Source organism: Oncorhynchus tshawytscha, linkage group LG13 (assembly GCF_018296145.1).
Source record: "Oncorhynchus tshawytscha isolate Ot180627B linkage group LG13, Otsh_v2.0, whole genome shotgun sequence".
In the NCBI taxonomy this organism is placed as follows: domain Eukaryota; kingdom Metazoa; phylum Chordata; class Actinopteri; order Salmoniformes; family Salmonidae; genus Oncorhynchus; species Oncorhynchus tshawytscha.
Window position 1 is genome coordinate 67,552,840 of NC_056441.1, and position 15,403 is coordinate 67,568,242.

The 15,403-nt window shown below is 42.9% G+C and overlaps 1 protein-coding gene across 3 annotated transcripts in view; it reads right to left on the reverse strand.

Annotated features, from left to right (window-relative positions):
• Positions 1 to 776: 776 nt before the first annotated feature.
• igsf9ba (immunoglobulin superfamily, member 9Ba) overlaps positions 777 to 15,403 on the reverse strand; it is a 66,807-nt gene continuing 52,180 nt past the window's right edge. The window contains exons 13-21 of one of the 3 annotated variants that reach the window (XM_042296225.1): positions 14,603 to 14,778; positions 13,138 to 13,364; positions 12,743 to 12,827; positions 12,352 to 12,513; positions 12,211 to 12,256; positions 10,453 to 10,566; positions 8,076 to 9,710; positions 4,872 to 5,002; positions 777 to 4,624 (exon numbers count right to left, since the gene is read on the reverse strand). In XM_042296225.1, coding sequence (XP_042152159.1) covers positions 4,410 to 4,624; positions 4,872 to 5,002; positions 8,076 to 9,710; positions 10,453 to 10,566; positions 12,211 to 12,256; positions 12,352 to 12,513; positions 12,743 to 12,827; positions 13,138 to 13,364; positions 14,603 to 14,778 — 2,791 coding nt within the window. In that variant the 3' untranslated portion in view covers positions 777 to 4,409. Of the gene's footprint in view, positions 4,625 to 4,871; positions 5,003 to 6,659; positions 6,706 to 8,075; positions 9,711 to 10,452; positions 10,567 to 12,210; positions 12,257 to 12,351; positions 12,514 to 12,742; positions 12,828 to 13,137; positions 13,365 to 14,602; positions 14,779 to 15,403 lie in introns of those variants that run through there. The other 2 variants (XM_042296227.1, XM_042296226.1) reach the window with 2 other exon arrangements.

The following is a 15,403-nucleotide window of genomic DNA, read 5'->3' on the forward strand; positions in this document are numbered from 1 at the left end:
ATGATCCGCAGGTTATCATTGTAAAATAGACAAAAAGTAAAATATGTTTCATGTTTTTGCTTCGGAATATTTACATATGAACAGTCTGATATAGATCAATTGTTTCAGTTGAAAAAGGCATATTGAAACAGATTATGCACTGAAGATGTCAACATAAAATATAGAATGTAAACGTGATGTACAGCAAACGCACATGCCTCAATAGATGAAAATATGCTATGACATGACTACATATTTTTCCTTTAAGCACTACTGGCTTGAGGATGAGGAGCATTAGTTAAAACAGTCAAAGATGTAGCACTTATTGTACAGTAATAATACATTCTATTTCCTCAGTGCTGGTACACATGGAAAAACAGAGAACATAGAAAATACTACATATTCCATTTTCTGTCTGATCACAACCAGGTTGAAAGTTTATGACTGATTTCTGAATAGGCTCTTTTGTATTGTCTCTACATGCAAGATAAATATAGTTAAATCAAATTTGCTCTAAGTATAATCATACCAGCTCCTACTTATGCACTAAAAGCCTTTAAGCAGAAAGACACAAAATAAAAGTCAATCTAAGAGTACAGGATCTTAATTTGATCGCCCTGTTGCAGGAGAACTTTCCTGCAATGCATGATATTTCACACTTGTAGTGTATTTGAGGTTTAAAAAGGCTTCTGAAGTTTGTAATTTCCACTTTGATATTTCAGTCTTGATTTTCCCTTAAGAAAAATATATCAGACCCTACAAAAACGTCCATTAATTATAATCACTATAATAATTCACATTTTCTTTTGCTGCAGGTTTATTTTCCTGCTGTAGCAAATTGGCTCAAATTAAGATCCTACATCTGTACCTCCAAAGCAGCCCTCTTACATACTGTATGTATTTTTGTTGTTGAAAAAGCAAGAGAGCCCGGAAGACTACATACATTAGTAAAAGTCTATATGAAGAGTGTGTCAGCAATACCTTTACCAAAACATACGAGAAGAATCAGCTTAAATACAAACGCTGTTTGATGAATACTCTTATTGGCTATACTGTACAATACTGTCCCCCAATAGGAGACTTTGTGAAACCAGTGGAGAGAAATCACATAAGAAGGTTATGCCCCTGCAGTTGTGTGCTTGAAAACAGTGCTGTCCATTAAAAATAGTTTTGACCTGTAGGAAATGTGTAGTGTAGAACGACCTTCTCATGCCCTGACCATGGGCTCAGATTCCGTCCCCTGTCTGCTGTTACATATTTAATACTGATCAAAAGTACTGATAAATAACTTCACACCAAGTAGGTTTCCCCATCTAATCTGGATATTATATCTCCCCTTCAACACAAGTACAACACTCTGGAGAGGGTACCCTGGAAGCACAGACAGAGGCTGGAACAGAGACGGAAACTAACTATTGTTCCATTGCTACATTATTCTAAGTCTGTTTGATGTGTTTTTTGAATGTCACCACACTATCTATTGCCACTATCTGATTCCACAATCAATACAATTTGCTCATTGCCAATCACACTAGTTTATTAATAGGACTTACAGCGATGGAACTAGTTGAGTTGGTAAAACACAGAGGACTTCAAGAGATTAGGGCTCTGATCTACAGCACCACAGAGTTAAACATAGCACCAAGTCATAATGTTGAAAGCAACTACGTCCTAGTAGCACGTACGTCATCTCTAGCTAATGTAAACACGACTTCGGTTGCAGCACATACAGTACCCCATAACTATTAGATTGTTTGTGGCTCTCTTTTGTTTCTTTGTTACTTTGGACATCTGGAGGCAAGTGATCATGAGTGAATCTACCTGTGTGCTTGTGAAAAAAAAACGTTTTCTGTTTCAGATAAGGTTTAGTCCAGCAACGACACGTTGATGCTTTTCAAATTGGTATTCATTCACATACTATACAACAGAAGAAATACTACTGAACTTGTGCAGCCAACAGGCCCACATGACAATAAAACATTTGTTCTGTGCTAACATTTACTTTTCCATAAACGTAAAATAATGTCTCCGAAAACATGACAAACGAAGCACCTTAAGATGTTTTATAAATTTGTCCACTTAAAGCCTTAAAGCAAATACCTTCATCACATCTAATATTAACTTGCTTTAAATCTGTCTCTCCATTTTTGTCCTCAAGCATATTGAACAAAAAATCTTTCTGTTTCATCTTCCCAAATACAGTACACACCATGTATACATTATGAATATAGATTTTCCCTGTATCTTACATATAACCAGTTCTTGGGATATGCACGTTGATGTATCAATTTCAAATAACTTCATTCCTCAAAATTGTCACTAACTCACCAATTTAAAAATAAATATGTTGGAAAGTGAGTGAAGAGGGCAGATAAAGTTTATGTTTTGATCACTGATTTATATTCTATAGCAAGCAGAGAGGGGTTCAGTTAACATACATTCAGAGAGTTCTTATGTCTAGTTCCACTCCTGAATTGCTATCAGTAGAGATAAAAGTGACTCCAAATCAGACAACTGGTTTAAAATGTCAATGTCTTCCAGTGATTCATCTTGTAAGTGTGTAAGTGTAAAGCTCTCTAATAGGTCTAGTCTACAGGGTGAGAAGAAAATGATAACATTAACCATCAGTGTAAAGGAAAGAATACAACCAAGAGTGGTTGAACCCATCCTTGGTTAACCAGCTAACCTTGTGTGATAAATCAAATCAAACTATTGTGCCAACTAGCCAACGAGCCAATTAAACCTAAATTTAATACCACCACATGCGACAGGTCATCCGTTGTACTATGACATCAGGACAGTCACTTCCTGTACAGCAAAACATACATTCATTATCGGTTAGCTTTAAAATGAATAAACATACAGAGAAATAGCTAGCAGGTAATATTATACCGTTGCTAGAGATAAACAGTTGAGAGTCGAGACAGCCACCCCACCTTTTGAGTTTAGTTAATGTAAGCCAAATGTTGTCACTTGTCATCTAACAAGCCCACTTGTTAAAATCACCTAATAAACAGCAATCAGTTCTTTCAATACAGTATTCAGTATTACAGCTGTTTTGAAATATGAACATCAGTGGCAAGTTTCACTTTCTGCATGATAACTACTTCTGTACCTTTTACATTTAAATGTTGATTAAATTGTGATTTTTAAAAAATATCTATGTTATAGCATTACCACAATTTTAAACCTGAAATGATTAACACTGTCATCATCATCACTAATTGTTATTATAGGTCTGTTCTATTAGTAGAATATACAGTCAAGATTAAAAAAAGAACCAGAGTAATACACCTTCAGTGCCCCTTACTCACAGCTAGGTGTCCTTGGCAGAAAAAGTAGAGTCAGTCCACAGGTCAGACTGGAGCTTATAATGAGTCCCAACAGAGAGAGAGAATGCGTGAAGGTGAAGGAAAAGGCAGTTAATTCACATTTCAAAAACAAGAGAGAAAAGGCAAACAAGGCACCTAGAGATGTGCCATACTCCACAATAGACTGGAGGTTTCCTCCATATTAATGAAAAACACCGTATACACATTTATCACATTTTCTCACCCCTCTTCTGTCCTCACCCTATCAAGTGTACATTTGGCCTCTTGAACACAAAGTTACTGTATGTCTTAGCAAGAGGAACATGGGCTCACCTTTACTGGATTTGATCACATGGTTAAATGCAAGAGAGTGAGGACATGTCTTTTAGTGATTTGAAATATACCAATATCATTGGATGATATTCTTTTAGGATTAAGCAAAATATGCAGATTGGGCTCGATATTAAAAGCGGATGAAAATCAGACTTCAGGCCACAGCATCCAGTTCATGTGTGAAGTGAATGATATTATATACCATTTCTTTCATACATTTCATTTGAAAAATAATGTAAAATACGTATAGTCCAATAGAATTACAGCAATTCTGCACTTACTCTGAGGTATATTTTGCAATAAGTACCCTGTGTTAGATACTGACACTATTTGAATTGTAGGAAAGGTAGACTGAGGTCCTTGTCTAAGGAACACACCAGGTTTAGTCCACTGTGTCACTGTAACACCTCAGATAGACTCCTCCATGACCAGGGACTTTTGAGGTGTTGTGAATTGTTTAGATCAATGCATTTTACTACAATAGGAGATATTGTCCCCCTTTTCATTATTTTATGTATTTACATTACAGATGTTTTATCTGGTGACCCTAACAACATTATCCTCAGGGAGACACGGAAACATCTTTATTTTGTCTCTAAATTATTTGGAAAACGCTAGAGACAGGTTACCCACTGCCAAAAGCTGAATGGAATTAATCACATGATTATCATAATTTCTGTATGGGAGTTATAGAGAGATCTAGGTTGGCGGGTCAATGTAGTTGCCTCCCATGGCTTGATCTGTCTGTGAGTGACAGTAGTGGACATACTGGTCAGTGGTCAGTGGTCAGTGGGGAGTCCTGTAGTTGGGCCCGTCTGAGTCTGTACTGGCCAGGATGGCCGCCTGGTCCTCCTCAGAGCATCTGCTGCGGTGCAGGAAGGAGGTTAAAAAGAGATATGGGTTCTTCCTGTTCTGCCTTTTCCTCTTCCTGTGGAGGTAGAGATCTTCTCTGTGAGCCGAGGGGGTCTGGGATTGCTGCTGGGTCTGAGAGGGAGACACACCTAGGGATGGAGAGGCAGTGTTATTGAGGATACAACAGTGAGGCATTTAGTATGGTCCCAGACTCGCCTAAGTGTTGTAAAGCCAACAACTATGGTCGTTACATAGGCATGACAACGATAGGATTTGGCTTTACATCACAAACAAATTTGAGACCAGGCTACAAGTAACTCACTAAATGCTGTTGTTTTTTGTTCTTCTAACAGTTGTGTGGCTGCCTGTGGCATACTCTTTAGTTCAGAGACTGACCTGTTCTTCTCCTGGAAGTGGAGTTGTTATTGGTGTTGGCAGCCACTCTCTTGGCTTTAGTAATACAGTGGTGTAGCAGTGACTGTAAGCTCTCAGACCCAGCAGGATCACTAGACGCACCTAGAGGTTCCCTAGAAAGAGGAGGAGACAGGCACAATGCACATGCTTTACATTAACTCACCACCGGGGGGAGCTATCCTCTCAGTGATAAATTAGATGAGGAGTCAGGAGGACATTGATTCCGAAAGGCTCTGTAATATTGAACCATAAATAAACTGATGATTTGGTGAGAAATTCATTGGCTTCAGATTGTGAGGAATCAATAAGATACTATAGGATGAACAGGGTTAATTCTCAAAAGAATTATGAAGGAATATGTCAATATTTTGTCACTTTCAGATACCCATAAAATGAAAATAATCTCTATACTGTATTTGTAATAACACTTTTCAGAAGAAAGGCTCCAGTTTTTATAGTTACTGAGTTGCTCCTCTTTCTCTACAGTGAGAATCTACGTTTTTTTTGTTGAGTGGGGCAACAAAGAGGATTCTCCTCTTTTGATAGTTCTATGTGGATTATTTTCATTTTATGAGTGACATATCATTCAAACTCTGCCTAATACTGAATATATTTTTAACGGTTAAAGATGAGCAGTCTCTATCATTGGCTAATTTTAAATCCATGTCAAATTGAGGCAAGTTGATGAGCCTTAAACAGAAAGGTATCTGTTTTTAAATATACTTTTACCTCATAATGAATACATTTGTTTTGCAGTCCATCATAGAAAGATGCAAATAATGATACTAAGACCCCAAAATAATCTCATCAACACCAAACATTTACGTTCAGGTTCATGAGATTTATGTTTGTTGCCATTAAATTACTTATTAATACACCAGCTTCAAAACCTGACTCGACGATATGTAAAGTGATTCAAGTGATTCTACCAAAACATATTGTTTCAAAAGGCATACTGTAGGAACACAAAGCTTTAGAGGTGGTGTCCTTCATAGTGCCACTGTAGAGAGAGAGATTGAGAGCCCTTAGCAGAAAAGGGAGACAAATATGAGAATTAAAGCATTCCTCGTTAGATAAATACAGCAGTATGTTCATAATCACAAATACTGTGTGCAGGGGCCACAGTTAGTTAGATACAGTACATTTCCAAAAAACATGAACACTGTACATCACACTTTCATCAATATGAACATTGTGTACAGAGGCTTCACCATGCTGACGGGAGGAGATGGCAGGAAGAGGAAATGGCCGTTAAAGAACAGTCACATGACAGGAAGAGGAAATGGCCAATAAAAACAGTCACATGACAGAAACGAAAGCACTTAAGACGACGAATGTGACGAAGAATTTAGTCTTGAGAAATATTGTTATTCGTTTGAGTCAAAAAATAGATATTTTGAGAAGGCATGCATGGCATTTTGCACATGGAACAAAACTTTAAAGGGGAATACTCCAGTCTATCAGTAATCTGGGTCCTCTATTGATTCAAGGCTTTTTTGTGCAGGGAAACCGTGCCTGTATTTCAAATACTGCTCCACAGTCCAAAACAGCTCGTAATATTGCTCACCAGCCTAATCACTGTGCGCGACAGCAGGCATGTTGTGCCAAGGAACTGTAGGAAATGTAACCTGTATGTTAGCAGTTGAGCTAGCAAACTTGAATCCAGTAAAGAGGCTCAACCCAAAGTCAGCGATTCCCCTTTAAAGGAGAGAGTGATTAGAGCCCTCCCCTGCTGACGCCTCCCCTCTCAGACATGGGTCCGACCCTTACCTATTGCGGCGTAGGGGACCGGCTCACAACAACGCTGCCCAGATAGCTGAGATCAATCAAAAACAGATGTGGTAAGACCCTTGAGCCCTCACACTGTACAAACCAGCAGCCCTACACTATACTTGCCCATATGACCACGACATTGTAAAGGGGTGGAAAAAGAGCACGGCCTCTTACGCTAACCGGGCAATCCCAGGGATTCAGAAAGGTAGGAGGTGGGTGTGAGGGGGAAGGGGGGAAGGGGAGAAGCATGTAGGTATACAGACAAAAGGGGAATATTATATGCGCCTCAGGTATATTGCTCTCTTGTATGTATTCTATTGTCCTGCAGAGCATGTACTGTATGACTATGCTGGTGTAATATATAATAATAGAGATGATCAAGTAGTCCAAATGGGCTCAGGTTATTAAAAAAATTGGTGTTTGGCCATAAACCTCAGAGGTGCAGTAAAATCTGCTTTGGCCTTCAAATGTGTGAAAATCATTCCTGAAATAGAAAGCTTATCTGGCCAATAATGATGATGAATATTGTGAAAATAATTTTGATACCTTGTACATTTCATATTTCATTTGAGCGGTAGAAGGAACTCAACCTTTCAATTTAAAGTGTAGGTCTCACTCAATCGTAATCTTTTAGTTTAGCTACAGTATCATTTACCACCAGTTAAAAAACAGGAAAGCCTCTGATGAGAAGTCATAGGTGGGCAATAATACAAGGAAATCAAACTTACAAACATGTAACAATAAATATTATCTCACTACACTAGTATTCAGAGTTTTCAATCAATAAAAAACATTGTATATGCTAGTTAATTATTTAGTGAAGCACTTGCTCCCATATTTCTTCCACCTGAAATCCTTTGTTGCAGATTGCACCTTAATGCAATTGCAATGTTTTACAAAAAATATTTGGTTAGGTTTTCTGCCAACATTTTCTTTAGTAAACAGTATTTTCTGTGAACTATGGCAGTTACAAATCACCTTTTCTTCCTAAAATTAATGAGTTCCCATACAGAGAAAATAAAAAATATCTTATAATAATAATTACAGAATTCAAAGATCAATATCAATATCTTCAGATGTGTCTTTGTTCTAGGGTTAAATTACAAAATGTGTCAATCAGGACTTTTAATGTGAAACCTACACTTTACCCATTTAACCTGATTCAAAAGGGTATATTGACAAAATTTGAATAAATTACTTGTTTATGACTGATCAAATGTGTGCCAAATTCAAAATACATGCTTTCTGCATATAAAGCTTACATTTTAATTATTGGTATGCCAAAAGTAATACATTAAGTAATATTCTATAAACTGGGGAAACATTTAGAATTGAGTCCCCAGGTTGGAGAAGTTTGTTGTGTTCGTTTGTCAGTGCGTTGCTGTCCCTGCCGGACCGGTGTAGGTCACCTACCCTGAGGCGGATATCTGGAGCTGGGAGGGCTCTGAGGGCAGCATCTCCTCCTCTGTTCTCCTCTGGGACGGCCACTGCCCGAACACATCCCTGCCCTCCAAGGGGGGAGAGGGGGACTGGGAGGGGTAACTGGCTGCTGTAGAAGCATAGGACATGTGGGGACGGTAACTGGGGCTGGGCCTGCGGCTTCCCTGCTGGCCCTGTGTGGGGGAGGAGGCCAGGGAGGACCTTCGGGAGAAACTGACGGTGGCTTGGGGGTGCAGGGTGATCTCAGGCATCTCCAGAGAGCGGGAGGTGCGGAGGATGCTGGGGTGGGGTGGTGGGCGGACTAGGATATCTGGGGAACCTGGCTGGGTGCTAAGGGGGCTCTGGGAGAGGGGGGAGAGGCGGGAGGGTTGGAGGACCAGCGGGGGCAGGGAGGGGTCTGTCCTACGCCCTGACCTCGGGCTGAGCCAGGACTGGGGGCTGCTGCTAAGGGCTGTGCTTGGGCTCCCTGCACGGGCTAATGGGTCAGGGTAAGGCAACACTGGTACACCCACACCATGGGATGTGTGTCTGAGCTGGCCGAGACTCTGGGCCTGTTGCATAGCTAAGCGCCTAGCTGGAAGGCCTGGGGGTTGGTCTCTGCCCTGTGGAGCCATGGGGACCTCCAACTGCAGGAGCCGAGGGCTGGGGAGGTGCAGGCGGCTGGGGGGGAGAGAGTGGAGAGGGGGGTACGGTGGAGGGTCGGGAAGGTCCTGGTGATGATGTAAGGGATGATGAGGTGGATAAATGAAGCGGGGCCCCTCCAGACCCAGGAAGGGGAATTCGTGAGGCTGCCAGCTGTCAGGTGAGCGAGGGGAGCGAGGGGGAGGGCTGTGTGTATGTGGTAGGGAATGGCCAGAGGAAGTGTACTGATGATGGAGCTCCATCTCTTCCCTCTCCTCTGGGATGGAGGGATAACCGTAGGGCCCCCCGTCAGCAGTGCCTGGGGGGGAGGACAGAGCGGAGCTATGCGGACTGATGTCCGGCATGTAAAAAGGTGGCGGAATCCCCGATTCACCGCGGCTGCCTAGGTAACCATAGAAGGGGACCTGAGGAAAGTCCCTGTAGCGGGAGGCTGGGGCCTGCCCTGCAGCATGATGCCCACTGCCCTCCACAAAGCTCATACCTTCCATGGGCCTGTGGAGGCGGGGGCTGTAGTTGGGGGGCTGCGTGGACTCCAGGCTGGAGGATGTTGGGGAGAGCTGTGGTCGGAGCGTGGCCATGATCGGGGGCAGGGGCCCGGGGTCAAAGTCATTCTCCTCATCCGACTGCCGGAACTCGGGGTACATGTCGGACTCCTCAGCGAACGGGAAGCCCTGGATGCGGCGGTGGGCTGATGGCGGGCTGGCCATGCTGAAACGGCCGTCGGGACCGCGGCTGATCAGCTCGATGGGGCTGGTGACCTCTGCCTCGTGCTTGGACACGCTGTACTTCTTGCTGGCTATAGCACGCTTGGTTTTCTTGTAGAAGGAGAGCTCTTTGTCCCTGTCTCTCTGAGGGCTGGGCAGTCTCCTGACGTACAGGCCCGGGCCGTGGGCCCCATCTGAGGACAAGGACTGGGGCCGCGAGGCGGGAGGGGAGCTCTCTGGACTGATCTTCCCAGAGGACAGCCTGTCAGAGACAACCAACACAGAGACAGATGGCATCATAATGAACCCTTTAAACAGCAGTTATTAATCAATAAACAGCCTAATTGTGCACAGTAAAATAGCATTTATCCACAGTATGCATCACTACTATGCTAGACAGATGAGAAAATCCAAAGCCATGGCACCATGTCAAAGGAAATACACCTGTTTTATTTGTATTCCACCCCTGCATTATGATAGTAGCCAGTGCATTCTGCTAGCATTGAAGCTAATGACTTTAGCTACAGCGACAGTATGAGAGAGGAACCATTACCATGCAGCCATGACAACCGTCTCAAAGATATTATTTTACTCGCTCTTGGGCAAAAACTGAGGGCCATTTGTCTTGTTGGGGACAAATGCTTTTATGGCATAAGAAAAACACAGATGACTTCCAACTAGGCCTTTTTGTCTATTTGCCACACACCAGGAGCAGCATTTCACTGTAAGGTCTACACCTGTTCTATTCGGCGCACGTCACAAATAAACTTTGATTTGATTTGTAAACTACACAGTCAACTATAGTGCATGTACATGCAGCTGAGCCAACGCAAATACAAATCCCTATACGGTGCATATACAGTATACTGTGCATGCAGTTAGGCCAGCAGAGCACTAATTAAATCAAATCTATAAAATGCATTTATTATCCATGCAGCCAAGCCAGCATAGCGTAGTGCAGCACAACACACACTGTGGCATGGTGTAAGCAGCTAAGCACTCACAGGGAGCTGGCTGGTGGGGGCATGTAGCTGCTCCTGGCTGGTGGGGGCATGTAGCTGCTCCTGGCTGGCGCGTCCCAACAGGGCTCTACCCCGGGCAAGGGGGTGAGAGGAGGCCTGCGGTGGGAGACACACAAACGGCATGGGCCACGGTCATCTGTCAACTAAGCCAAACCTCCACACAACACAGGAGGGACCATCATGGCATCACAAGAGGACCAGACTTCACTAGTCTGATATAAAAGTCCCTGCCAAGTCTCCCACAATGCCATTTTCATTCACTTGACCACTTGACCATTAAAACATCCAATTCCTTTTAACATAGACCTCTCTCCAAACCCTTGACATACACACAATATACACTACACGACCAAAAGTATGTGGACAACTGCTCGTCAAAAATCTCATTTCAATATCATGGGCATTAATATAACAGCCTCCACTATTCTGGGAAGGCTTTCCACTAGATGTTGGAACATTGCTGCAGGAACTTACTTCCATTCAGCCACAAGAGCATTAGGTCGGGCACTAATGTGGGCAATTAGGCCTGGCTCGCAGTCGGCGTTCCAATTCATCCCAAAGGTGTTCGATGGGGTTGAGGTCAGGACTCTGTGCAGGCCAGTCAAGGTCTTCCACACCGATCTTGACAAAACATTTATGTATGGACCTTGCTTTGTGCACAGGGGCATTGTCGTGCTGAAACAGGAAAGGGCCTTCCCCAAACTGTTGCCACTAAGTTGGAAGCACAGAATCATCTAAAATGTAATTGTATACTGTAGCATTAAGATTTCCCTTCACTGGAACTAAGGGGCCTAGCCCAAACCATAAAAAACAGCCCCATATTATGAATTGTCAAACTTTACAGTTGGCACTATGCATTCAAGCAGGTAGTGTTCTCCTGGCAAGCGTCAAACCCAGATTCGTCAAACGGACTGCCAGATGGTGAAACCTGATTCAACACTCCAGAGAACGCCTTTCAACTGCTCCAGTATCCAATGGCAGCGAGCTTTACAACACTCCAGCCGACGCTTGGCATTGCGCATAGTGATCTTAGGCTTTTGTGCGGCTGCTCGGCCATGGAAACCCATTTCATGAAGCTCCTGACAAACAATTATTGTGCTGACGTTGCTTTCAGAGGCAGTTTGGAACTCGGTAGTCAGTGTTGCAACCACAGACAGACCATTTTTACGTGCTACGCTCTTCAGCACTCGACAGTCCTGTTCTGTGAGCTTGTGTGGCCTACCACTTTGCAGCTGAGCCGTTGCTGCTCCTAGACATTTCCACTTACAGTTGACCGGGGTAGCTCTAGCAGGACAGACATTTTATAAAGACTTCTTGGAAAGGTGGCATCCTATGACGGTGCCACGTTGAAAGTCACTGAGCTCTTCAGTAAAGCCATTTTACTGTCAATGTTTGTCTATGGAGATTGCATGGCTGTGTGCTCTATTTTATACACCTGTCAGCAACGGGTGTGGCTGAAATAGCCTAATACACTAATTTGAAGGGATGTTCACATACATTTTATATTTCGTTTACATTCAAACTATACTCATGTCCTAGCAAAGCTACCCTGCCCTGACAGATGGTACTCAACAGGAGTGAAACGAACAGAGACCATAACAATAACCCTTATAACAGGTAAAGACGAGTTGATGTTGCATCTAAATTTAATCCAGTGACTACTGCATTGTGAATTGGCATATGAGCTCAAAAGGTTGGCTCCTATTTTTTAAACTCTCTGGTTTTGTTTTTAGTACTTACGATGAGTCAATGCTTTTCCTGAAGTGTGTTACAGACAGGGGAGGGTCTTAGAAGAGACAAAACAGAGATTTAGAGATTACAGCCAAGACCAGAGAAAGAACAGTAGAAATGAAACAGAAGTGAAAAGTAATGCAAGCATACCTGGTTTGCGTTTGAGTTTGCGTTGGTGCTGTTTGTTGACGAAGCAGGCTGCTAGAGTACTGAAGAGCACTGCAGCCGCCAGAAAGCAGATGGTTGCCACAACGCCCGCTACCACGGGCAGCGCCAACCCCTCTTCAGTCACCTCCGTAGGGGGGAAGGGATCTGAGGCGGAATAGGTACCCAGGGGTTCAGAAATGGGGAGGTGGAAATGGACTTCACCTTCAAATCGTGAACTTCACCAATCTTATGGAAGTAATGGATTTAATGGAGTGACATATTAGCCACATTTGAAAATATTCTATTTCATTGTAACTATCTGGGAATATTATTTCAATATTCTCTTAATCTAATTCTGAATTGAGGTGTGTAATATATTAGGTGTAACACTTACCTGTGCTTGACACTCCCACCACATTACTGCTCTCACTGATGAGGTCGTCCATGACGGCCATGACTCTGAACTCATACCAGGACTCCTGTCAGGGACACAAGACAACACACTCCTCCACTGTCCATTCCACACACATAACACAACCACAGTCCAATTCCCCTCAGCATAACCCCTGTCTCAAAATAACGGTGTCATTACCCCCAAAACAACTGCCATCTGCAAAATAATAGAGGTAACACTTTACATACACTTAAAATGATTTAGTAATTCATAAAGTGTTCATTATTATCTTATTGACAGTTTATGACACTGTAATGAACAGTCATTACACATCGGCAGTTGTCACTATAAACAGACAGCATTGTTTATACATTGAGGTATGTACGGCCCTTTACCTGGACTAGGTCCCTGGCCATCAGCTCAGTCTCAGCGGCAGAGATCAGATCGTCGAGGACCTCCCACCTCTCCCCGAGACGGAACTCCATGATGTAGCGGTCGACAGGCGATGAGTGATTGGCTGGCGGGAGCCATGTGAGCAGGACGCCGTGCTGTGTGCGATTGGCTGTGAGGCACCGTGGTGGAGTAAGAAGCACCTGTGGTTCAGGGGTACTCAGGGGAGACACTAAGGGGTCAAGAGAACAGACCCGTTAAAGAAGGAAGTTAACCAATTCATACTATTCAAACAGTCATAACAAACCCATACTGTACATTCACATGTGATCAATCAGAGAAAAATGGAAGATGGTGAGAGCAATTACAAACTGCATTCTACAAGTTGGCACTAGAGAGCAGTAGTGTCAATTATATTGTGAGCTTACAGAATCAACATGACACACTGATGTGCAAACACCTAAATACAAATCCGTTGTGCTTCAAGTTAAGGCGTACCATAAGCTATAGAGTCATCTAAAAAGAAACATGCATTACAAAGAATCTATTCTATGTACAGTGCCTGAAAGTATTCAGACCCAATGACTTTTCCCACATTTTGTTACATCTGGCCACTCTACCATAATGGCCTGATTGGTGGAGTGCTGCAGAGATGGTTGTCCTTCCCGAAAGGTTCTCCCATCTCCACAGAGGAACTCTAGAGCGCTGTCAGAGTGACCATCGGGCTCTTGGTCACCTTCCTGACCAAGGCCCTTCTCCCCCGATTGCTCAGTTTGGCCGGGCGTACAGCTCTTGGAAGAGTCTTAGTGGTTCCAAACTTCTTCCATTTAAGAATGATGGAGGCCACTGTGTTCTTGGGGATCTTCAATGCTGCAGAAATGTTTTGGTACCCTTCCCTAAATCTGTGCCTCCACACAATCCTGTCTCAGATCTCTACAGACAATTTCCTCGACCTCATGGCTTGGTTAAGGGAATCGTTGGCACATTCTAAGGTCCGATGATAGTATCGGTAATGTGTTTTCGGACCTTCCCTTGGTCGTATTCTCGCAGGGCAGAAATCTCAGAGAACAATTGGTAAACTCTGATTTACCACCCCAAGATATCCCTGCACAATGTCTATTTGAGCCCCTACTGGATGGGAACTACAAGTGTAATGGCTGTGCTTAATGCAATGAGATGCACCTGAGCTCAATTTCGAGTCTCATAGCAAAGGGTCTGAATACTTATGTCAAATATAAGGTATTTCTGTTTTTAAGTTTTTATAAATTTGCAAACATTTATAAAAACCTGTTTTCACTTTATCATTATGGGGTATTGTGTGTAGATTGCTGAGAAAAAAAATATGAATCTATTTTAGAATAAGGCTGTAACGTAACAAAATGTGGAAAAAGTCAAGGGGTCTGTATCTATAGAATAGACATACAGTATCAGTGTAGTGTAGGCAGCTGTTCTGGTGCTGGTGCCACTTACCTACTGTGTTAACCGTCACGACCTCGCTGAAAGGGCCTGTGCCCAGCTTGTTCTGTGCCAGGACGCTGAACTGGTATTCTGTCCTGGGCTCCAGCCCCGGCACCACCAACCACGTCTGAGACCCCGACACTGGCATGGAGTGCCAGTCATGGGGGCCAAAATTCTCCTTTTTCAATCTTGGGGGACAGAAACACAGAGAGAGGTATCAATACTAACTAACCTGCACCCTGACTATAAGGTCAATGGGCCACCCTGGTAACACTCAGATAGCCAGTCTTATGTAGTGTGCCTCTGTCAAACTACACAGACAATGGGCCACAGTGTTGCAATACAATACTGTTGCTAGGCTATATTTCACTCTAGTTAATGTCCTCCTCACAGTCATCATATCTGTAATCTTAACTAAAGGTAATTAGATCACTTTGACTCATACATTTATGTGTAACAGCTCTCTGTACAAAGTAATTCATTATTTTAGTACACAAGAGATGCCTCCACTCATATGCAATGTTCCTCAAAGCAAATGGTTTAATATTACAGTCAACAAATGTTCATTAAGTGGCATCAGGCCATGACAGAGAGATGGATGAGAATGGCTGTTAATATTAAACTGCCAAAAGCACCACTTCTATCAGATGATTCATTCACGCACAGCCCCCATTCAACACAGAATGGCTTTATGACTGCAGTCATGTACATAAAATGATAATAGTGATTTTATGGCACCTCGTGGATGTTGCCTAATAGAATGTTACTGCAGTTTCTTTCCATTACATCCCATGACACCTTTAATAAACAAAC